The sequence below is a fragment of the Diadema antillarum genome, unplaced genomic scaffold (assembly GCF_040938485.1).
Source record: "Diadema antillarum isolate AM-2024a unplaced genomic scaffold, OU_Dant_1.0 seq00000318_RagTag, whole genome shotgun sequence".
NCBI lineage: Eukaryota > Metazoa > Echinodermata > Echinoidea > Diadematoida > Diadematidae > Diadema > Diadema antillarum.
The window spans coordinates 131,721-157,311 of NW_027271337.1; the positions used below are offsets into that span (position 1 = coordinate 131,721).

The window sequence follows — 25,591 nt, forward strand, 5'->3', positions numbered from 1 at the left end:
GACAGAGAAAGAGATAGAGATATAGACAGACGGATAAAAGACAAAGAAAGAGATAGAGATATAGACAGGCAGATAAAGATAAAGACAGAGAAAGAGATAGAGATATAGACAGACGGATAAAGACAGAGAAAGAGATAGAGATATAGACAGATGGATAAAGACAGAGAAAGGGATAGAGTCACATATGATTAATACATTGTACATATGAGAAGAGGAAGAGAAGTAGACATGAATTATAGAATTAAACAATCTTAGAAGAGACAATAAGGATTACAAAATGAGTATTCATACAAAAAGAAGCAAAATACGCACATATAAAACAAGATCTTATTGTATTACAGGACATGTGAATGAAATAATGAGATGGGAATGAGATAATGAATAAATATTGTGATACAATTGCAAATTGTGATGAAGAGAATAGGGCAGTTATCAGGAATGCAGAATGAGACTTATTAGAGACTTGATAGGTTATCAACTTCTGATCTTTTGTGTGTTTTGAGTGCTGATTGGCCGAAAAAGCCCCATATTGTTGTACATGTCTATAGTCCGTGGCACAGAAAAGGTTAAAGAGGAATAGCCCGTAAGGCTCAAGAGACTCAAACGTCATACATGTATTTCCGTTGTAGGTGCAGCCAAACCCCAGCCGGAGCGCACCAGGTCTCAGCACAGCATCGCAAGCCTCTCAGGAATCTCCGAGTCTGGGCTGGAAGACTACGTCTCCCATCTTTTCAACCCCGAGACCCTGGGAATAGAGGGATCGGGAACGGAGGCCTCATCCCCTGGAGACCTGTCCAGCCCCACCCACCTGAACAATGTCATTCGGGGCGGTGGCAGGGGACCCATGATACCAACCCATCCACCGGTCCAGCCCACATCTCAGCCTCCCCCTGGACGTGAGTTGTGCTCAATAACTTTCTACTTCCTTCCTGGTTTCCCCAGCAGTATGTAGTCATGAGATGTGATGAAGAATCCCTCCTTACATGACCCTGGTAAAATCACAGGTTTAAACTACAGAAGTTCGAGATGAAGTCAGGTGAAAATTTTGAAAAATAAAGATATCTAAAAAGAATAAAAGTCTGATTTTCCGATAGTATTGAAAAAAAGAAATCATAGATATTTTGGAAGCATTTGGATTTTGCAGTCATTACAAGTGTGACTTAAAGTAAAAAAAAAGAAAAAGAGAGAAACAAACTGTTGGGATGCATTTGCAAATCAACAGATATTGTCAAGTGTGCCAAAGTGTTACAAACTCTGGGAATCAATTTGTGGAAAGCATATTTTGATTGAATATACTTTTCATTGTTTTCATTGTTGCAATTTATTTTTGGTTCAATTTTGACAATGCATAAACAGGTGACAGACATGTTAAGGCAGTTGGTGTTCCTTGTCTAAATCCTTTCAGCCCCTAATTGCTCACCTACTGGAATGAAACTCCAATTACAGATATTGTGCAGACTCACAGAGCATTTCTTTGTGTCTATTATGAATAAGCACTGCCACGTGTCATTCGATCCTTACCATCTGTTGGAAAAGTAACTTGATTTCACACTCTATTGTTAAATGATGTGTGAGAGGCACTTTAAACATTAAAATATTATGGGTAGTGTTAAATTAAGAATTCATTGTGAAGGGAGCATGTTGCTCATACTGTATGACCCAATGGGTTTTGCAATGTGAGATACACTATCCAAAGGACTCCCTCTCTTGGTCTGATATGTTAAAAGGGACCTCAGTAATGTTGTTCTTTGTGTGTATATTTCGTTATAGTCTGTTCTGTGTTTGCTCTTTATTTTTTGTTTGCACTCCAAGTTTATCTTGATCGCACAGCTTTGTGTCATTAACACAGACTAACATCATTGTGCAATGTAGTCAGTGCACCAGGTGTAGGTGGCACAAATGATTATTACCTTTATAGCATTTAGCATGCACTTAGACTCTATTAATAACTTAAGAATGTTCATCTGTGCACTTGCCTCTCAGGGCTCTCTATTAGGTGGTGGGGTAAATCCTCATTTCACTTAAATAACACCATTATTCAAGTAAATAAGTTATTCTAACTTATTCATCAAGCACTTAATAGAGGATGTGATTGAACAATCCTTTTGAAGAATCTGCTTTCCCCATTACATGACCAGAAGGTATTATGGATGTTTTAAATTAGCTGGATTCCAAGATCAGTTTTGCTGTGCAATGATACAAAACTTAATATCAATCCACTGAAAGTATTCAAAAAGTTATTCTCAATTTGCATGAAGAACTTTGCTTGCCTTGTTGCAAAGAGGTAAGGCGAGAAATGATCCAGTTCTGCTAAGAGAAAGAAACAAGAACAAAACAGAGATATATCTCACTTTACTACATTTCTTGATGAGTAGACAAGATAAAAGAGCCTTTGTGTTAAATTGTACAAGTATTAATCTGAAGCCCTACAGTAGTACTTATTGTAAGATTGATACACACAAAATCTGTTTTATTAGCTTCAAAGTAGCAGCTAATCTCATTCTAACTCTTAAAGTAATAAAACAGTATGATTGCGATTGCAATCAGACAAGTGCATGGTGAATTCCACCCATGTAGGATCAAATCTTTGATATTAACTGGAACATTACCTGCACTAACCTTTCTGTATAATCTTTTTTTTTTCTTTGACTAACCAGCATTTTTCTGTTTATGTTCTTTTATTTATGCACACCCTTTCCACCCCCTTTGTTGCACCATTTCTGGATTTAGTTATAGGTGTGCCTGCTTTTACACCAGCGTCTGCTCCTATGCCAGCATTTCCTACCTATTCAGGTACTCATTGCACATTTAGCCTTTGTTTCATACTTGTGTCGTTTTCTGTATCTTTAAAGATATTCAAAGAATATTACTTTTTAAATATAAATCTTTGTATTGATTTCACTACTTAGTTTGTATTGTTGTTTGTTCGTTTTTCAAATTGGAAACCGTCAAGAGAAGATGTTTTGAAGGTCTAGCTATGCTTGTATTTGATGACAATTTTTATTTTTTCTTATTTTGATATTGAAACATATTGTGAGATGATATTGAAGAGGTAGCTTTGATAGTAGTCATTTTTTTTTTTTTGTAATAAGGTAATAAGGAAGAGAGTTTCCAATCATTTGTATGTGCAGAATATTTTGTTCATGGTAATGCACTGCCCATGAGATTGCTGTGAAATGAGATCATGTTTGATGTGCTAAAAAGGATGAACGCTGAAAGAACTACAATGTATATAAGTTGCATTTGGTACCGTACACTGTCACGTTTCATTTGGTGGGCGTATGGCACTCAATTACATGCAGACCATTTTTATCCCCATTGTCTATCACAGAATATCAAACCGACCAAACAAATCTAAAAGCAAAGTGCACAGTCAAAACAAAAGGGCAAACATTCCAGAGGGTTCATTCCCATGAATATTTGTTTGCATTTTTTTTTTCTTGTTTCATGCCCCACTCTGTTATTGCTTCATTGCCCTGTTTCCAGTTTACGGTATGTTGTGTACCAATATTCTCTTCAGGAATTCACTACTTTGTATATATGCATAGTTTTGTACAGCCCACACATTTTTTTTTTCATGAGTATCATATTTGTTTGCTTGTGTTTTTTTACACTCTTTTTAACGTTATAGAACCAAGACGCTAGTACATCAAAGAACCAAGAAGCTAGTATTTTGCTTTACATTTCCATATCACAATGTGTAGTCCGTACATACTGTGCAAAATCATCAATTCATGATTTTACAACTAACAAGGAAAAGTAGAAATTACGCGGTGCGTAATATATGTCCCCGCCGGAAGTAGCATTTAGTAGCAAAATGCACAATATAGGTAAAAAGATGAAGGTCAAAGGTCAAAGAAGTCAAAGGTCAAAATTCTATGTAGAAGTTTTGAAGCCCTCACCTAGTGCCATCACATAAAGCAAACGGAATCGAAATCGGGTTAGAAATGGCGAAGGAGTAGCATTTTGTAGGCAATGTGCAATATAGGTCAAAAATCAAGGTCAAAGGTCAAAGAAGTCAAAGGTCAAAATTCTGTGTAGAAGTTTTGAAGCCCTCACCTAGTGCCATCACTTAAAGCAAACGGAATTGAAATCGGGTTACAAATGGCAAAGGAGTAGCATTTTGTAGCAAAATGTACAATATAGGTCAAAAATCAAGGTCAAAGGTCAAAGAAGTCAAAGTTCAAAATTCTGTGTAGAAGTTTTGAAGCCCTCACCTAGTGCCATCACATAAAGCAAACGGAATCAAAATCGGGTTAGAAATGGCGAAGGAGTAGCATTTTGTAGGCAATGTGCAATATAGGTCAAAAATCAAGGTCAAAGGTCAAAGAAGTCAAAGGTCAAAATTCTGTGTAGAAGTTTTGAAGCCCTCACCTAGTGCCATCACTTAAAGCAAACGGAATTGAAATCGGGTTACAAATGGCAAAGGAGTAGCATTTTGTAGCAAAATGTACAATATAGGTCAAAAATCAAGGTCAAAGGTCAAAGAAGTCAAAGGTCAAAATTCTGTGTAGAAGTTTTGAAGCCCTCACCTAGTGCCATCATATAAAGCAAACGGAATCAAAATCGGGTTAGAAATGGCGAAGGAGTAGCATTTTGAAGCAAAATGTACAATATAGGTCAAAGGTCAAGGTCAAAGGTCACAATTGAAATTCTGTATAGAAGTTTCAAAGCTCCCATGTAGTGCTATCATATAAAGCAAACAGAATCAAAATTGGGTTAGAAATGACGAAGGAGTAGCATTTTGAACGTTTTGATCACACACGGACGCACACACGGACGGACACACGGACGGACGGACGGACGGACGGACACACGGACACACGGACACACGGACACACACACGTACGGAGCCCGTTTCATAGTCCCCTGCTCGAACTCGTTCGGCGGGGACAATAATTGCAAAGTTAAACTTTGTTGAATTAGTTAGTCCTCAAGATTTTCTCTCTGCAAATTAAATCATTCAGGTCTCCTCTGTATTATGTCATCAGATTTTAAGACTTTAATGCCTGATTGTGATAAGAGGAATGCACTCTTTCACTTGATTTTCTGTTTGATTTGAACAGAGTCAACTACAGTATTGAACTTTTGCAGGGGCAATATTTTGTTTTGATTGCAAGTCAGTCAGATAGTGATTTGGAAGAGTAGTGGTAGGCACTGGCAGTGCTACTCAGCTTATTGATCGAGGATTTGTGACCAATTTCACGTGATTACAAACAAGACTCAAACTGAAAAGATAATCCAGACATCATTCTTTTATTCAGGGTAGTTACATAAACCCCACCCTACTTTGTCAAGAGGTAGGATGAAATCACATCATAAAGTTCTTTCTTCTTTGTGATACCAATTCTATTTTCATGTGGCATATTCTGCTATTGCGTATAATTGTATTAACTTGTCCATCTTCATTTACAAGAAAGGAAAATGCATAGTGATAGCTTTCAGTCTTACTTTTCATCATTGACATATTATCCATTGTATATCATCAGTATTCATTGTTCAGAGTTGGACATGGCATAACATATATATTTCACTTGCGTAGATTTTCATTATCACCATGCTTAGAAAAAAATAATTGTTATGAGTCATATTGAAATAATAATTGATAAAAAGTTCCCATATGCCAGAAACAAGGGATAAATCTGCAGACTTCATTCAACAAAACTTAGATTGTGTGTGCCATATGTTTCACCATTCAGAACTTTTAGTATTAAGACAATTTCACAAGTGGATGAATTTACAGTCGAGTACCACACCACACAATGAGAAATTAATATTATCCCTTGTTCAGAAACAAAGTTTCAAAATTGTGCGCCCGAGAGAGAATATGCAGTGTACATTTCATTTGTGCAATTTGAGATGATACATTCGCATGTTCATTTGCATATGATAAATGCACAAAATGTGCCAAAAATAATACCAACGTGACAGCTGGCGGGTGTGGTGCATTGCGTGCACTGTACTCATGTTCCAAGGTTACAGCATTTAAACCACATGCATGCACTGATTGTAAGGTTTTTGTTTTAGTTTCATTGGTTGATTGATTTTTTTTTTTTTAAGATGGTTTTTCATGGTTACATTGATTTTGTGTGGTCTCATGTGTGTATTTGTGTTTTTTTTTCCTTTGGTCTTGTCCTTTGAGTGTCTGACACTAGCTCTTCTGAAACAGTGCTGGGTTTTTACACAATGTTGACATAAAGTATTAGGGGTTGGTAGGCTCAGAACCTTCATTTTCAAAAGGACAGGCATGAATTGCTAATTTGAGGTACACTGAGTGTAGATGTGAACACAAATCAACCTCCTTGGACATACAATGTTCACAAGAGATCTTAGAAATCACAAATCAAATAAAAAAGCTGGAGGAAAAAGGAGCCCACATAGACCTATTGTTTATGTGAAGTACTGTATACGCTATAATTTTCGCGTACATAAATTTTCGCGAATTGCCGCTGTCACACATTTTCGCGAGTGGTTAAATTCGCGATTGAGGACCAGAGAAAATATGAAGTGGCAAAAAAAGTGTGAATTTTCAACTTACTAGCAAATAAGAATGATACTAGTTATACACTGCATGAAAAAGACTTGCCAAACTCTGTGAACTAGTAAGTTAGAATTCAACATTTTTGAAGTGGTTAAGTCCATCGCGCTAGATTTCTGACGAGTGGTCCCCTAGATTTCTGACGAGTGGTCCCCTTGCGATAATGGATTGACTCTCTACAGTATTCGTAAGTAGACGTGAACGTGCGTAAACAAGCTTAGCCAGTATGGTCTGTTCGGTAAGCCGTGACATGGTACAGTATACTAGTACTGAAATGTTCGTATCATCAAGGCAAGGGATTCATTTTGGAAGGTAATATTTTCGCGTGTTGTTAATTTCGCGAATAGCTCCCGACTCGCGAAATTCGCGAAAATAAAACCCCCGCGAAATATATAGCGTATACAGTACCTGTTTTTTAAAAAAAATCTTCATTTCATCATCATTACCATCATATCTTTTCAATGTACGTTCATTCAACTTCAATAAATTCTAAACCAGTACAATCAAATCATCAAATTCCATCTACTAGATAACTATGATTCCAGTTATCGCAATTAGCAGTTTATATATAGAATTGCTTTAATATACATAATAATCTTTTTCTTGGAGTATTTAAACTCCACACGACTGACAGAATTTATCTCAAGAAATTTATACTTTTATTGATATGAGTGAAACATTGCTGTCACATGGAAAAGTAGGTGAGAGAACTGGAGCTGTATATCGTGCATGATTTCATGGACTATGACATTTTCCCCCTTATTTTTAGCTTTTTTAAAACAACTTTTGATGCCTTACAGTAAATAAGTGTATCAGTCATAATCATGCAACATGCTTGTATGGTATTCTAGCAGAATTATTCTGTATCATTGTAAAATGCTTAGTAGTAAAATTTGCTTCACCTCGCACTTCTTAGTCTCCATATAGCAGTTTCTGTGGAATATTTCACATTACCAATGTACACAAAAGTCATGAACAAATGAGTAGATGTATTAAAACTTGTTACCAAGTCACCCCTCAGAGGTAATTTAGCAGAATGTCAATGTCTAAATGCTTTGAAATTTGAATCATTCTGGTTTTTACAAAGAAATATATTGCAGTGTTTATATCTGGCTAAGTGCATAAAACTCAAGCACATTTGACCACAGGTATACTATAGAGCTACAGTTGTACATGTACACAGTATATTTTCTGTAAATGTGCTTTTCTTAAGATCAACTTTCTTTTACCAGTTCTTTAATAGGTACATGCCGTATGTTATGTAGAATAAAGTTGGACAAACTACTCGACATTATGAGAAAGCTTTCGTACCGTATGTCCTAAAAAAAAGTTACAACGGGGCCCTACGCAATGATATCTTTAAAAACATTTCATCAATCTAAATACAAATTCAGGGTATGAAACTATAACTCATTGCCCACATCTTACAGAAAACCCCATTCGATTTGCTTCACTGGTCAAAAACAAATGAGGAATTTTGTAGAGGATGTCGGGAATCTCTTTTGTCCAAGTTCTATCTGTTGTTCACACACAAAATCATCGAAGTGCTAAACTTGGAAGAATCAGACTCATGACATGCTTTACTACAATCCATATTTCTCTGTGACCGCTTAACCAAATCGAATGGGGATTTCTGCAAAATAGAGCTAAGATGTTATATTTTAAGACTCTGAAGTAGCATTGAAAAAAAAATAATCATATTGGATGTTATCAATGCAAAAATATGATTGTAATTTTTTTGGGACATACTGCAGTATGTCCCCCCAAAATTACAATCAAATTTTCGAATTGATAACATCCAAAATGATCGACCTGTCTAAGTGCTACTTCAGGGTCCTAAAACATAACATATTAGCTCTATTTTGCAGAAAACCCCATTCATTTGGTTAAGCGGTCACAGAGAAATGTAGATTGTTGTAAAGCATGTCATGAGTCTGATTTTTCCGATTTTAGCAATTCAATGCTCTAGTGCGTGAATAATAGACAGAACTTGGACGAAAGAGATTCCCGACATCCTCTACAAAATTCCTCATTTCTCTTTGACCAGTGAAGCAAATCAAATGGGGTTTTCTGTAAGATGTGGTCAATGAGTTATAGTTTCATACCCTGAATTTGTATTTAGATTGATTCACTAATTTTAAAGATATCATTGCGGGGGTCCTGTTGTAATTTTTTTTTGAGACATACTGTATGGAGAATTCTGTTTAAAGGGGATGGCTAGTAACCGATCAGTGGGAATCAGTGGGAATGCTGAGGGATGATTGTTCCAATCCTTGTGGGATTCATGTAAGAGTACATTATATATCTACTGTTGTGTGAAAATTATTTGCTTCAGAACGGTTTCATATTCAAGTAATGTGCAGATTAATGCCCCGTCACTGACCAGGGACGCTTACCTGGAAACATTAAACTGCTTATTACTTGAATATGAGACCATTCTGAAGCAAATAATTTTCACACAAGAATAGATACATAATGTACTCTTAAATGAATCCCACAAGGATTGGAACAATCATCCCTCAGCATTCCCACTGATTCCCACTGATCAGTTACTAGCCATCCCCTTTAAACAAAATTAAGAAATCAGTATTTGGTGTCTTCATTAGGCTACCATTGCACACACACACACACACACACACACACACACACACACACACACACACACACACACAGATATATATATATATATGAACATATATGTTTTATAGGCTTTTATGTAATTATATAGTCATATGTTTACAAGATACATTTGCATGCATAATATGAGAGTAGAAAAAGGAAAGAGACATGTCAGATCCTTGTAATAAGTTCTTGAAACACATGTTCTGACTACCGCATACTGCAGATAATAGCCTGTTTGCCCATCAAGAAATAACAGCAGTTACCAAGTACTGGCAATCTACTTCACTGATCATTCAACCAGCTTCTCAAAGCTTGCCTCAGAATATGCTTTTAGCAAAAATAGAAAAAGAAACAAAAGTTTTGCACAGTCATCATAGCCATAGATTCACAACCAAAAATACATTAAATTTGATGGGCTGATATTGGAAGTTATACGATACCACTTGTATTTATCTAGGACCAGCAAGTACTGTTGCTATGGGTACTACCTACATGGCTCCGCCCACAGGTACGGCGCTTGTCCAGCCCGTGGCAGCTGCTGTTCCAGGTACTAGCTTGAATCAATCAAGACTTGAACACAACTTTAACAGAACTAAAAGAAACGAGGCAATGCAAAACAGGTCTAGGAAAAAAAGGTCTGGGTACTCCTAAAGTATATGGTGGTCTACCTGTATTCACGTTGAAAGCAGAAAGAGAAAATTTCAGATATTTGCACCCCCCCCCCCCTATTGAAGTTGTGCAGTCACAAACTTGTAGCCACAGTGTCTTTGATATAGAAATATGATATGGTGCATTTTCAGTGAACTGATACAAACTTAAGCCACTGTATTTGAGGTGAGAATAGTGTGTTGCACACCTTCATTGTTGGGAACATTCATGATAGTACTGACAATAATGATTTCATCATTGTTGCATTTCTACCTTTACTAACATCATAACCACTGATATCTTTGGTAGGAGTGACATTGTAGCGATAGGTGTATCATCCAAACTGTTGAGATTCATGAAAGAATATTGGCGTGAGAAGATTCTGCCATTTACATGACTACGATGGATTTGTTCGAGAATGCTGTGTAAATGAACAAGTGAACTTAGACACACGTGTGCACACTGAAAATAAGCTGGTTTTTCAGATCAGTCAGCCAGAACTATTTGTGTGTGTGTATGTGTATTGGCTCGGAATGTAAAGGAGAAAAAAATGAGGAGCATATATAGCCCCAAGCAAAAAGAAAAGAAATCCAGAGTGCTATTGATGTCAATGCTCTTCAATCCAAAGATCCTTGAAACTGCAAACTGTGAATTTTTTTTTTTTTTTTTTCGGGGGGGGGGGGGGGGGGGGAGTAAATGTGTATTATATCATGTTCATATTCAATGATATATCAGGTATTCATTACTTGGTGACAAGAGGGTTCTGAATGGATCAGTATTCAGAATGTGCATTGTTGCATGAGTTGCTGACATGGTGTTATAGCCCCTTTTTAGGAGTGAAGAGAGAAAAGAGACAGAGAACAAGAGAGAGAAGAAAGGAACATTTTTCCCATGAAGCAATATTAATGTAATGATAAAATTATTGTATATATGCCTGTACCTTGAATTTCAAGAGTGCTCTATATAGTCTTTGATAGAATCATATGCCCCTCATACATGTATTATATCTGTATTAAGGATTTGGTACCTGTTAACTTAACATACCATCACTCCCTTTTTAGACCATATACTGTACATCAAAATTATACAGATTAATTTGGGTTTTTTTTTTGATGAGAAAGTATTGCATTGTGTCTTTGTTGTGCTGCTAGCCATATGTGAAAACCTGGCTAATGATTTTGGCTAGCCAGATGTGAAAACCTTGCTAATGATTTGGCATAGTGTATTCATCCACTACAAATGATGATTCTCAAATGAGCTATCAAACTGTTCAATGAAAACTTCACTTTTTTTTTTTTATTTTCTGCTCGATTGATTTTTATGACTAATGGATCATTTGATAAAAAGTGATGATTCCGGGGAATGCTGAAGTGCATCCTTCAGATGATTTGACAAATACATGGGGTCCATTATGTGGTGAGATCAAATGGGAATATATATGCATATGCACATAAACTTGATGAAGACATTTGCCTGTTAATTCATGTACACTGTATGTATGCACACACACACAACACACACACACACACACACACACACACACACACACACACACACACAAAATACATCTTTCCACCTTTATTTCTGTTGCAATCTTATCCTTTACTGTACATGAGGGTATCTACAATCAATGTTCATATCCCACCAATTTCTTTGTGGCCATACTATTTCCCATGATTTTGTTTTGTTAGGAGAGACAGTGAAACATTAAAATTAAAAAAAAAGAAGAATGGGAAAGAAGTCTTTGATTTGCCCATGAAACTTGTCGGGACGATCGACCTGTTTTCACGCTCACCAAATACATTGGTGTGCATGGGAATCACGAAATTGCCGAGTTTGAGAGATATCTTACCACAATTGATCACCAGAGAAGCATGCTATTAGAGATAACAGTTAAATGTCCTTGATACTGGTAGTGGTAATATATCACCCCGATGAGATCATCATTTCTATAGTTGTAAGAGATGTAGATATGAAAAAAGGTATAACAATGTCTGTGTTCCTTATATGGCTGAAATTGTTACACTGAACATTTCACACCAACTTTTGAAATGAAATAGCATTGTATAACATAGTACAGTAATAATGATCATATTAGTGGTAGTTATAATGAAAACAATTGTAATGATCAAAGAATAAGGATGATAGTAAAAATATTAATATTCCTATTGCTACTACTGCTAAATGTGTGATTTTCATCGTGCACTATGACTGTGAATTGATTCTCATATATATAAAAAACAAAACAAAAAAAACCCCAGATGTGCTGCAAAACATTCAATGATTCATTTTGATACTCTCGATTGGTTATAAAGATTAGTAATAAAAAAAAAAAAAATGTTGACTTTGCGCCTACCTAGGAATGGTTCCCATGCAGCCGGCCATGCAGCCTGCCATGCAGCCGGCCATGCAGCCTGCCCTCCAGCCCGCCATGCAGCCGGCCATGCAGCCTGCCCTACAGCCTGCTACCCTACAGCCCACCATGATGCAGGCCCCTGTCATGATGCCCCAAGCCCAGATGGCCGACCCGGCCCTGTCCCAGCAGGCATACCTCAATCAGCAGGCTCTCATGGTATTATCTACTGAACTGAGATGGGGATGCATGGATGGATGAATGAATGAATAAATGAATCAATCAATCGATCAATCAATCAATGAATCAATCAATCCATCAATCCATCAATCAATCAATCGATCAAACAATCAATCAATCAACCTATGAATGAATGAATGGATGAATCAATCAATCAATAAAATCAATGAATGAAAGAATGAATGAATGAATGAATCCATCAATCAATGAATCAGTTAATGAACGGATGAATGAATGAATGAATGAATAAATGAATGAATGAATGAATGAATCAATCAATCAACTACAATGTAATCAACAAATCAATGAATCAATGAATCAGTGAATCAATGAATGAATGAATGAATCAATGAATCAATGATTGAATCAGTCAATGAATGAATGAATCAATCAATCAATCAGCCTGAGAGAAAGAATAAATCTATAAAGTGATCACTCAACCAAAATAATGAGGATAATTATATTAATGATGGTTTTGATAGTCACAACAATATTGGTAATGATAGTGATTATAATAATGATGGTATTTCATACACTGTACTTACCAATTGTTCTAATTACAAATGTATAACTGAACCATTCAGATTTCTGAGGATTTTGTCATGAAAAACTGATCATTCTGATTTGGAAAATAGACAAAATCATTTTTTTTTTCCTTTTTAGAAACATCAATTGATGTATCACGTATTTTAACCAAGACTATTATCTGTCTTATCCAGATGATTGCTTGTATAAAAATCTGCCATACAGTACTGTACATAAGATTTATATTTTAGGGAAAATGATCTCTTAAATAAGACTCAGATTGCACCACAGAGCATCTAGAACCTAGGATCTTCCATGCCCCCAAAGCAAGCCCGGGACCAGGGCCAAAAGGACTTTGTGCACATTTTTTCCCCTCTCAAAAAGTGTTCAGATGTCTAATTTTCAAATGTTGGCAAGTATGGTATTTCTATGATATTGTATGATAATGGTATGTGTTTACAGTTTCATAATTCAAATGGCAAGTGAATGATAGGTCACAAATACAATGTAGTATCCTTTCATATACCCACAATCAATAGACTCATCATACGCTGTATGTGAGCTTAGATCTTCATGAAGACTTTGTCATAGATGATATCCAGCATTACCAGGCTCCCATTTGTATGATATAAACAAGGCTCTGTAAACTGTTGGCACTTGCCCCAGATTTTTTTTTTAATCATCTTTATCTTTGTCAGCACTCTGTTATGCCACTGTGGCCAAGCTCGTGATAAACATGGAAGCAAAGTGTTTGTACCTGCACTTTCATTTTGTATGCAATTTGGATAGTCCTCAAGAAGAAATTGAATACTGTATTCATATGTGGTTTTGTGTGCTTGCCATATCTATTTCTACTCAAAATCAAGTGTTGCTGGTATTTTTTTTCTTATTTGGAAAGAGTATTGATGTAATGCAGAGTCTAAAACTATTAAAAGCAGTATAGATCAGTCCTACTCATGGAATGAAGTGCTTCATTGACATATTACCCATTGATGCAGGCACAACAACTCCAGTTGCAGCAAACTCAGCAGCAACTAATGCAAACCATGCAACAGTTGAGCCAGCAGACGCAGCAGACCCAAGCCATGACAAGTGCTGCTGTTGCTGCAGCTCAGACCCAGGTGCAACAGCAGCAGAGCAAGCAGCCACAGGTGCAGCCATCCCTGAATGGAGCCCCACCCAAGAAGCGGCTATCCTCCTCCTCCAGGTCGACATCGTCTCCCACCTACTCTTCCTCCTCCCCATCGATATCCCCTCCCCTTCCTCCACCACCTCCCATGAGCAGCGCCCCTCTGAAGAGTGCCATCAAGCAGCCTGCAGCTGCCCCATCTGCTCCATCGTCCAGTGAGAGGAAGAGCATTCACTTCAACCAGGAGGTTGTCAGCATCACCAATGGTTCCAATGGAGAGACGACTGCTCTGAAGGCTTCCTCAGTCTCGCCTCCAACATCACCTGCTTTCCCAGTAAACAGTCAGGGGATACCACCACCACCACCGCCTCCACCCCCACAGCTTGTCTCCAAGGGTGGCAAAGCGATCCCCATGGACGACGTGAAGGACAGGGCACGGACGGTCCGCATCGGCAAAATTGTGTGGCCACCCCGCAAGGCGGAAGAGCAGAAACAAGAATTGGAGGTGGGCCGTCTCCAGCTGGAGCAGAGTCAGCAGGCAGAGGCCCCTCTGCAGTTGAGGTCACCTGTGAACCCCATCACCCCAGAGATGCTCCAGGGGCGTGCCAGTACCCTCCGGAAGACGAAGACGAAGAACATTGGTCCGAAGGGCGTCGGCCATGTCGTGGCCAGCAAAGAATCTGCACCAGAAGCTCCACCACCCGCAAGGGTCAAGTCGCCACCCCCAGTGGTTGCCAAAAAGCACAACAAGAAGGTGGACCACCACGCAGAGGCCTTGCTGATGCTGCAGCAGCAGATGAAGACGGCTCCACCACCATCACCAAAGAAAGAACCACCAAAGACCACGCCTCCCCTGCCACCTCCTCCTCCTGTTGCCAAGCCAGCCTCTCCACCTCCTCCACCTAAAGTGCCTTCCCCACCACCTGCCCCCGTGGTCGTGGCAGCAGCAGCAGTAGCAGTTGCAGACCCTGCTCCCCCACCTCCACCACCACCACCACCACCACCTCCAATCGTGGAAGAGGAGCGGAAGGAGATTGCAGTTCAGGCCACTCAAACAGAGACAGAAATGCCATCTGTGGAGATCTTGAAAGCACAAGGAATCATCCAAGAGATTGACGACACCCCATCTGTGGTGAGTTTATGCTGCTTCTTGACCACTGGAGACTTGCCAAAGTGGCCAACCTGCTTTATGTTAGTACTGCTATTACTACTTCTGCTACTACTGCTCTGACTACTACTACTGCTACTGCCACAACTACTACTTCTACTACTACTACTACTACTACTGCCACTACTATTACTACTACTTTGTACTGCTAATACTTCTACTACTACTACTACTACTACTACTACTATTACTACTACTACTACTATTACTACTACTACTACTACTACTACTACTACTACTACTACTATTACTACTACTACTACTACTACTACTACTACTACTACTATTACTACTACTACTACTACTACTACTACTACTACTGCTACTACTATTACTACTACTACTACTACTACTAATTATGTAATTGCACGGCACCTATTTCCACCTCAATTGCATCTTATCCTTATCATCTACAGCATCTCCTAATTCTTCATTTTTTCTCCTCTAAACTTTCTTTTTTGTTCTCTCTCCTGTTTTGCTGACATCCTCCATCCATTTGGACATTCTTGCAACCTTTCATGCCCACCACCTTCAATCTCCATGTTTACACCAGTAAAGAGATGCAAGTGACATATAACAGAAAATGCTGTCATTGTCTCTTTAATTGTCAGATGTCTTTTTTGACATCCTCGAAGCCATCCCAAATGACCTGTCTGATACAGGTATTAGTTGATGAATCTGTGTGACCCCCGTCTTTATGTTCTTGCCTTCTCCTAACCTACAACTTTCTTTATATCATTTTTAGACAAGGCCTTTTTACTCCTACATTTTTTGTTTTAGTGTAAGTTGCACAATTGTTCATTACTTACCCCCAGATACCAATTATTGTCTCCTCCAGACATCCTCCACCATCCCAGATGCCCTCTCTGATGCGGATGTTGAGGAGATGGAGAAGATGCAAACTCTGATCTACCCCGTCAGCCAGTCGTCCTTCTACATGTACACCCGCGTCCGCTGGAATCTCACCATCAGGAAAGAGGTGAACAAACTTTTACTCATGTGTTTTTGGTTACTGGTACTTCGTTCTGATGTTACATAATGTTTTGCATATGCATGTCAACCCGAAAACGGCTCTAATTCATGATATCGTGTGCAAATCCAATGCAAATTGTGTTTTTTTGTTAAATTGACATAAATAGATTATTTCAACTTTAAATCATTGAAATTAATAAATTATAATGTGGATATGCTTGAAAGAGTGCCTGCAATAAATTTTGGGAAAAAAACAATAGAAAACAAAAGGTTGAAAAAACAATGAAATACATAAGAAATTAACAAAACAATAAAAAACAAAAGAAATTGATTTTGATTGTGCAATTTTTTTACAAGAAAATTGTTTAATGTGTCTTAAGGAATTCTGACACAAAAATTTAGAAATCCTTCAGTCTTTTTAATGGAGTTACAGGGGAGAATATGATTTCATGCATACATTTGCATAATTAATTTACTAAAATTAGACAATCAATATTTTTGGATTGTATGACTGTGTAATCTTGTATTTGACATCCAGTTCTATGTTAGGGCAAAATTTTGCGGCAATCGCGCCATCAGTGGCCGAGATCTGAAGGGGGGGGGGGGGGTCAAATTGACCCCCCCTCAGTAAAAACTTGGTCTCAAATAGCCCAGTTAGAATAGGGTTAACCCGTTGAGGACGGACTGATTTTACTACAATGCGCATTTCCCATAGACACTTGCCCGTACGTATACTCGGGACTCGTCCTTAACGGGTTAAAAAGATATGTGGTGGCCTGAAGCAAAAGCCAAAAAAAATAAAAAATTTTTAGCGACCCAAGTTTCAGATTTAAAGACTTTAGTGGCCCGAACTGGCCACCAGAAAAAAAACTTAGTCGAGCCCTGCCTTTCGTATTTATGACAATCAGCAAGATCCTGCCATATTTGATAAGCTCCTGTTTACCAACCCCTTCCCCCTTGTCAGGTATTCACTCCAGGAGAGCGCCTTGGCAACCCCACAGCCCAGCAGCTCATCTTCTCCCAGATCGTCTACGACGTCTTCAGCAACAGCTGTATTCGCATGCGCAAAGGGGAGAAGCGGCTGATGGCAAGTCTGCTGGGTAAGTTGATCATCACCATACATGTACCTGGCCCAGGATTGACTTCAAGGGAGAGGGGACTGCCTTATTTACTAGTGTCTCATGATCAAGCCTCAAGGCATATCAATAAGGAGCCCCACCAAGCATTAATTCTCAACTCATTATTCATGGGTTTTACTCTCTGAAATGTTGCATCAAGCAAAGACTGCATTTTGATTGATGGCCCTAAGGGCATTACAGTTGAAAATGCTGACTATTATTTTCCTGGGACAAGAAACATCATACACTGCCCCAGTTTCATGAAACATGTACATGCACTTACAATGGGTAGTCCTGTTGTACTTCTTTACTTTTATTTATTATTTTTTCTGCCGGTAGTAGTCAGTGATCAGTAAAAAAAAAAAAAACAACAACAACAACTGCAATTCTCTTCTTTAGTCAGGCCGTGGGTATTTCTAATCAGACATTTCATTTCTTTCTTTATTTTTTCATTTTTTTCCTTTTTTGCCAGAGGCATTTTTACCTCTTTCGTAAAAGGAATGCATGTGTTTCAAGTAATTGTAAGAGTATTCCTACAAATCCTTTGGTATTTATCAATTGTAGTCTCTGCGTGACAAACAGAAACTGAAACTTCAAAGGACTTTATGACAGTCAGATTAAAGTCATGAAAAGAAGTTCAAGGTGAATTTAGTGAAGGAGAAAATGAAAGAAACAGACAGAGAGACAGATGGACAAACAAACAGAGACAGACATAAACATACAGATAGAGAGAGTGAGAATTATAGATAAAGAGAAATTAGTCAGTATGATATATACAACTCAGTAATTTTCAGGACAGCTTATTGTGTAACAATCACAATCAAAACAAATGAATAGATGGATCAAAATATGATTGCGAGAAAAACAGGAACTGTCCATTCCAGGAAAATATTTTATGGAGTGTTTATACAATTGTACCTACAGGCTGTAACCAATAGATGTTTGTATTCTTGCGTGACGTACAAGCGGCAGTTCAAGTTTTAGCACCATTCCTATCCCCCAATAGATAAATAAAAAAATTAAAAAATCACACACATACACACACACAAATGACTATTGGCTTTCTGTGTTGATTAATGGCACTTTAATGCTTTGTTCATGATCATTCAGAGCAATGAGTTAAAGTACTTCCCGATTGATTGTGTGAGGCCATCAACCCAGAATGTGGGTGCTTTCAGACCCATGCAAACTTCAAGTGTATGACCTCCACCTTGTTACTTGAGAACATACTTCAAGTGTATTTCATACCCTATCATAATATGCAATGCACTGGTGATGGTTGTGATAATATTTGACATCAGATGTATCATTAACCCAGCTTGTGGAATGTGACTCTAACAAGACAATCTTTATCCATTTAATGTTCACCTTATGCGTTCTTTGAAAGTTTGCATGGTCATGTATATGAGGAAGAGATGTTTGCAGTAACACCATGCTTGCATCTTATTACTTGCTTACTTCATGTTATTAACCATACAAGTGCATCATTGGTACTTATCCCAGGTTTTGTTTTGCTTAACAATATCAGTTTTATTTTATTTATCATTTGTTTTGACTTATGTCTACAATGGCATTACAAATACCTGTTTCTTGCCATATGTATTTGCTACAGAATTTAGAGCAGTAGTTTATAGAACGCACAAAGCCATTCATAATTAAAAGTATCAAGGATTTTGCTCGGAAGCACTAAGTTTGAATCAGTTTTATATTGCAAGTTTATATCATCATGGAAAAAGGTATATATTTTTTCTTTTGTGGTGGGGGAGGGGAGGGCCCAACCTCATATTCACTGCCACACTGGAAAATTTATTCTATAGCATATGATTAAGTTTTCTTTTTCTCTATTTTTTTTTTTTGTGTGTGTGTGTCATGGGGGGGGGGGGGGGGGGAGAATACCTTCAAATGGAGATTGTTAGCCTAACCATCAAATTTAGGGCAAAAGTAAAATTCGTATTGCTGCTGTATACCAGGTACCAATATCTGTCCTGGGGATTATTGCAACTTCATTTTCATGAGCTGGTGACCTAAGAGGACAATGAACAAAACAAATCTATTAAAAAAGCTCTTGCTAGAGGGCAGATTAATTGTGAAACACTTTGATTTTCAGGGGTTATTTCATGTATATCCAAGGTGTTTCATGCATTTCATCAAAAGTTGTGATACGCAGAGAGATTATGTTAAAGCATCATAAACCAATAAGCTTCTGATAGAGATCAGTTAGAAATTGCAAGAAGAGAGGGTTATTGCTTGGAGTGCTAACTGCTTGTGCTTTTCAACTAACCTAACACTTTGAGGTTGGCTGTATGTTTTTTGCACTGCTTTGCTCTAACCGCCACCCAGACAAGTATGGCATCACCCCAAAGAATGTGTCCCAAAAGAGTGCCCACCGCAAGGAGGTGATCGAGGCAGCTAGGCAGCTGCCCCTCTACTTTGCCCGATTCTTTCCGGTCCATGTGAGTATCGCCATCACTGCTCTTGAAAGCGGCTGGGTGAAGCGGGACACGTAAAACATGATATTTCCAAACCACGTTCAAGTTGATTTTTCAATCAGCGGAGGAATACTGAACAAAAAAAGTAGGGAAACTTTCTCCCGAATTGAATATGAAATTGAAAAAAAAAAAGTGATATCAAGTTTTACATATTCTGGCAAAAACAATGACATCAGTTATGACCATATACTTGTATATGCAGAGTGAATGACATCATTATTAAAGTGATGTTATTGCCCTACATATCTTCTGAAGACCGCACACTAATCGTCACCTAATTTCCATCTTTCAGCATCATTAAAACAAAGAAATTATGTTTTTTGCATTAAACCATCGATGAGTTGTCAAGATGAGGTACAGCTGAGGAAAAGTTATTTATTTTTATTTCTTTTTTTTTAATGTATAAGCCAGTAAGAGAATGGTAAGAAGACGATACCATTGTACCGTATTATCCAATTTGCACATGTCAACGCACCTATTTTGCTGTTCTGCTCCAAATACTTTCATATATATGTAAAAAATGTATGGGGGGGATGGGAGTGATTGGCCTATTTTACAGATTTTTCTATACTCAGTAATCACTGTGCTCTGTTTGAATACGTCAATTTGGTATCTTTTGGATAATTGACATCACTAGAATGAATAATCTTGCAATTAATGAGTGCAGAAATGATCCTTCATGAATGCTTGTTTTGTTTGGTGATGAACTAATCATAAACTTTTTATTGTTTTACTTGATATGCACATTGGAGAAGTTAACACTTTGCAATGCTCTTTCTTTCTATTGGCTTAACTAATACGGCCACTTTGATGTTAAGTGTTGAAGCCAATCTAAAATGCTAATCACTAACTTTGCTAATTGGGCCTGTATTCAGCACAATGACGTTCATGTGGATTTGCATGCTTTTGAGTTTTTCCCCCTCAAGTTTGTCAAAACAACATGGAATTATAATTGTACCTCTTTCTGGTTTAGCTTACTGCAGTTTTATTCCTTAATGCTGAGCAAATCTGGCATTGCAATTGGGTAATGAAAGAACCAGTGGCATTGCTAGCAGTAGCAAATGAAATATGTTGTTTAAGTTTAACCCAGTCATAGGGATATTTGCTTGCTCATTAACATCTAGTGACCTGCATTTGCAGTATGTATGGGATGTGGAGGGTTATTAACCCATTTCAAGTGATACTAGTGTCAGATTAATGATCATGATAATAGTATTTGTTGTAAATAATTTACAAATAATAAGAGAATCTGAGCAGATCCTTTCCTGCCAGTGCTTTGATGCCTCATTGATAGATATGAGAGATACGAGTCAGTCGAATCTCCTGAAGTCTCTTCATCATTTTCAAATAATCCTTCCAATCATCCCAGGGTGGTAGCCAGCATCGTGGAGTGAGGTGGCTGTGTGTCAGTGATAATGGTATTTATCTGGTGAGCCACGAATCGGACCCGATGAAGGACCAGCTAGTCGTGATGGAGTCCTTCAAGTGAGTGCATTGTGTGGCCAAGTATCGATATCATGCACCGATGTCAAAGTCAAACTCTTAATCACAGACTTTGTCATCTGTATATTGTTGAAGTATAATGATTTCTATCCATTTGCCATTTCTCTTTCTGTTTTTCTTTTGTCTTATTTGTCTTTGTGACCATCCTCGACTTTTATTGTTTCCTCTTTTTCTTATTCTTTATTTTCTTCCCCTTTTTCATTTCTTTGTTTCTTTTGTTTTCTTCTGCTGCATTCCTTGTCTTCCTCCTCTTATTTATCTTCTCTTATTTTTCTTTTTTTTTGTCATCCTCTTTTGCCTTTTTCATTCTTATCCTTTTTAAATTTGTGCTTGTTTTTCCTCCTCTTCCTCCTGATTTTTTCTTATCTTCTTCTTTGTTTTCTTCCTCTTCTTCTACGTACTTTCCTTTTTGTTATCATCATCATCACCATCATCGTCAATGCCACCATCTGCTGGTTAACTGACTACTGTAAAATGAGGAATGTTCTCGTACATTTCAATTTCCCAAATTTCTCAAGAGCCAAGATTCGCAAAATTAAAGTGCATGCAAAAATTCATGTCAACACTCCAATATGCAGTGATCGTTAAATGTTAGACGCAATTTTCGCAAAAATTTCATGCCGCGAAAATATCTTGTTCTACAGTACATGTCTAATCTCCATTATGTGCCTCCACAGCTTCTCTGACCTTGGTCAGCTTCTGGTGTCTTCCAATCACACACTGAAGATCAGCCTTGCAGACGGCACCTTCATCCCACTCTTCACCACAAAGGTATCATTGTGGAACAGGAATTTCTTAGTTAAACCCATTGAGGACAGACTAATTTTGCTACAACAGGCATTCCCATAGACACCTGCCCGAGTATACTCGCGACTCATCCTCAACGGGTTAGGGTTCTCACTGTCGTTCTTAGGATATGTCATTATGGGTTGACCAGAATAGATTCATAGAAATAGAGAACTCTAAAAGCTGATTTTCTTTGTCTGTTACGTTGTGGTACACAGACTTCCTATTGACTGCGGTTGCTTCGGCATGTTGCCTCTGAACCATGCCAATGCAGAAATTAATTGATTGGATTTAAAACAGAATGCCTCCACATGTTTGCCTCTGAACAATGCCAATGCAGAAATTGGTTGATTGGATTTACAGCAGAAACATCAACAATAGTTTAGGTGTGTTACGTGTTAGTGAACACAAACAACACAAAGTAAGTTTTGTAGGCTGAAATCTTGAAGTGCATTGATTCATTGTGGAGCCGCTTGCTTTCAGCAAAGTGTACCTCAGTGAACATTATTTACATAGAGTATATCTGCATATTCTAATATATATACTAGAAGAACCAATAGAAATAAAAGAAATGGAGGAGCCCAAGATAAATGGAAGAACCAGATTCACCCCAAAACAACCCATGAAAGCAGGTAAGATGGAGATGGCCTACTAGTTTAATAGGTTGATTACCCAAGCACTGAATATTAAACAAAAGAATAATATGTGAGGGATGCAATAAATGAACACATATGAATAGGAAAGGAGTGAAGGTAATGAGAGAGATAGAGTGGAGGTCAAATCAGAATGAGTGACAACATAAGAACCTATACAAAAACCTGAACAACACTAAAATACAAAAACCTGAACAACACTAAAATACAAAAACCTGAACAACACTAAAATACAGAAACCTGAGCAACACTAAAATACAAAAACCTGAACAACACTAAAATACAGAAACCTGATCAACACTAAAATACAAAAACCTGAACAACACTAAACTACAAAAGCCTGAACAACACTAAGATACAAAAACCTGAACACCACTAAAAATACAAAAGCCTGAAAAACACTAAAAAAACATAACAGAACTGGAAAGAAGAAAACTTGTTTATATTGTGTTGCATTGAAAACACATGCTGTGAAGCGTCAGTAGTAAACATGTTATATTTTCTGTTTTTTTAGTAGTTTCAAAACAACATGAATGAATATTTGTGAAATTGTAATGTGTACCGTCAGTGTGTTTATCATCTACAAGGTTGAAAATAGGTAACTATTCTCATGAGAATGGATAACACTTTCTTTGTCTATCAAAGTGATTCTCTATCATGAATTCAACAGCTCACAGAAATTTTTTTTACAAGCCCCAAATGGCAAGTACAGGAAACTATACTTGTGAAGTGGTGTACACAGTAATTTATGTGACCATACATCATAAAAGCAAGAAAAAGTCGCACACACTAATTTTGTGTCAGGGCCAAAATAGGTGAGATGGGTCAACCTAGTTAATCTTCAGTTTCTCATAGTTTCTGAAGGAGCAAAATTTTAATCACATTATGGTAAAGTAAAGAATGGGAAATTATGTTTCTTGCAGTTTTTCTGGAAAGCTTTTTTTTGTAGAAAAGTGTGATTAGGTGTCTCTTAGAGTCCTCTTTTCATTTCTAAATTAAACTGTTTACACACTCTTCACTTTCAACTCTAATATAAAAGGATGATGTTACTGCTGTGATAGGCAGTGTTAGTCATGGATAGTATGTGTTATTAGAGCATGATCAATTCCCGCATAATCTGATAATCTCTTCATTGTTTGTGTTTCACATCCTGTTTTTTTTTTTTTTCCCATTCACTGCACAGTATTAAAGCACGGTTTGGTAAGATGAAGCGCTTAAGTAGTTCCTATACTTTAGGGCCTCTTTTCTCAGTAAACACTTTTCCAGAATTTATGTTTTCTTTTCAATATTTTGATACCATTGTAGGTAAATAGGAAAGTCCATTTGACTGGAGTTATACATCATTTTAACCCTAACAAGGCCGGGGGGAATCCGCCCCCCTCGACGTTTCGCGCTATAATTCTGTAACACGAGAAGGCCTCGTCGCAAGGCTTCTTGACTTTCTTTGTTCAAGTCTCACGCAACTTTTGAGACCAAATTTGCAACGTCTGCGCATACTTTTTCGAAGCCATGCCCATTTTTGTAACGGCATGTCACCCCCAAACGGGCACAATTTTGTGATTTTGTGTACACTTCCTATGGAAAACAGTGCTCTGTCATGAAAGTCATAAAAACCTGATTATGTTTACAATTAATCACTTTCATTGATTAATTCTATGCCAATTATGGTAGAAAAGTGGTAAGTGACAATTTCCAATAAAAAACAGAAAAAACAAAAGTTAAAAAACAAAGAAATACGTAAGAAATTCTGAAAGCAATAAAATACATAAGAATTGAAATGAGTTTGGAATTTTTTGTGCTGTACAATTGTTGAATATGCTAAAATGGATTTACAGACCAAAAAGTCGACTCTCAATGCTTTTATGAAAGCTGAAATATGATCTTGAGCTTAGTTTGCATAATTAATTAATTGAAATTAGAAATTGATTGTTTAAAAAAATTTTATGATACAATCTTGTATTTTATGACGTGGGTGTCATGCATGCCAAATTTCATCGAGATCGCACAACCGATGCCCCCCCCCCCCCCCCCCCCCCCCCTCCGGCTTTAGCATAGCCAAAAAAGCCTGGCCTGATTAGGGTTAGAGCTTTAAGTCTGCTCTTAAAAAAGGTTAGCATGCCTGTACAGTGACGGGACATTGGAAAAATTGGAATAATCATCCCCCAGCATTCCCACTGATTCTCACTGATTAGATACTAGCTATCCCCTTTAAGACATGATTGTATTGACTTTACCCAGGTGAGGACAAGTCCTGAGTATACTCGGCCAGGTGTCTATGGGAAATGCGTGTTGTAGCAAAATCAAACCGTCTTCAACAGGTTAAGTGTCAGTCATATTTTTTGATTTTATATTAGTCTGTCTCCATCTGAGTGAAGATCTGGCAATACCAGTTCATGAATACGTTGGCCTGTTTCTTTAAGTCTGCTATCCTTGCATATAAAGGGCAGTTATTATCATCTTTTCTTCAAATCAAAATAAGATAACGTGCCGTTGTATCGTCCAATAGTTACAGTGTGGTAAGGAAAAAGAAAAGTGCAGATGATAATTTCTTGTTGTATCTTCTTGGGTCACTCGGCTGCAGGCTGCCCAGATCAAGAGCATGGTCGATGCATACGTGTTGGACCTGGAGAAAGATTCGCTGCATGTGAGAGCCATCCAGGACTACATCACTCGAGAGACCACCCTCCTGAGCTTCCACAAGGGGGACATCATCAAGGTCACCGGCAAACATCACGTCACCGACCCAGGTGAGACTCGGCTTTTGCCAGTGGTAATCACGAAATACATAGACTTTTGATTGGCACAACTTGGGAGTGATTTTGATAGGATGGCAGTCCAAACAATTGA

General features: G+C 37.8%; 1 protein-coding gene across 1 annotated transcript in view; it reads left to right on the top strand.

Moving 5' to 3' along the window:
* The window catches only part of LOC139730500 (unconventional myosin-XV-like), a 144,283-nt gene that overhangs the window by 75,705 nt on the left and 42,987 nt on the right, over nt 1-25,591 (top strand). Inside the window, exons 28-37 of the mRNA XM_071641340.1 lie at nt 630-896; nt 2,731-2,840; nt 12,186-12,380; nt 13,925-15,187; nt 16,062-16,202; nt 17,160-17,295; nt 19,654-19,766; nt 21,172-21,287; nt 21,983-22,076; nt 25,326-25,491. Coding sequence (XP_071497441.1) covers nt 630-896; nt 2,731-2,840; nt 12,186-12,380; nt 13,925-15,187; nt 16,062-16,202; nt 17,160-17,295; nt 19,654-19,766; nt 21,172-21,287; nt 21,983-22,076; nt 25,326-25,491 — 2,601 coding nt within the window. The remainder of the gene's footprint in view (nt 1-629; nt 897-2,730; nt 2,841-12,185; nt 12,381-13,924; nt 15,188-16,061; nt 16,203-17,159; nt 17,296-19,653; nt 19,767-21,171; nt 21,288-21,982; nt 22,077-25,325; nt 25,492-25,591) is intronic.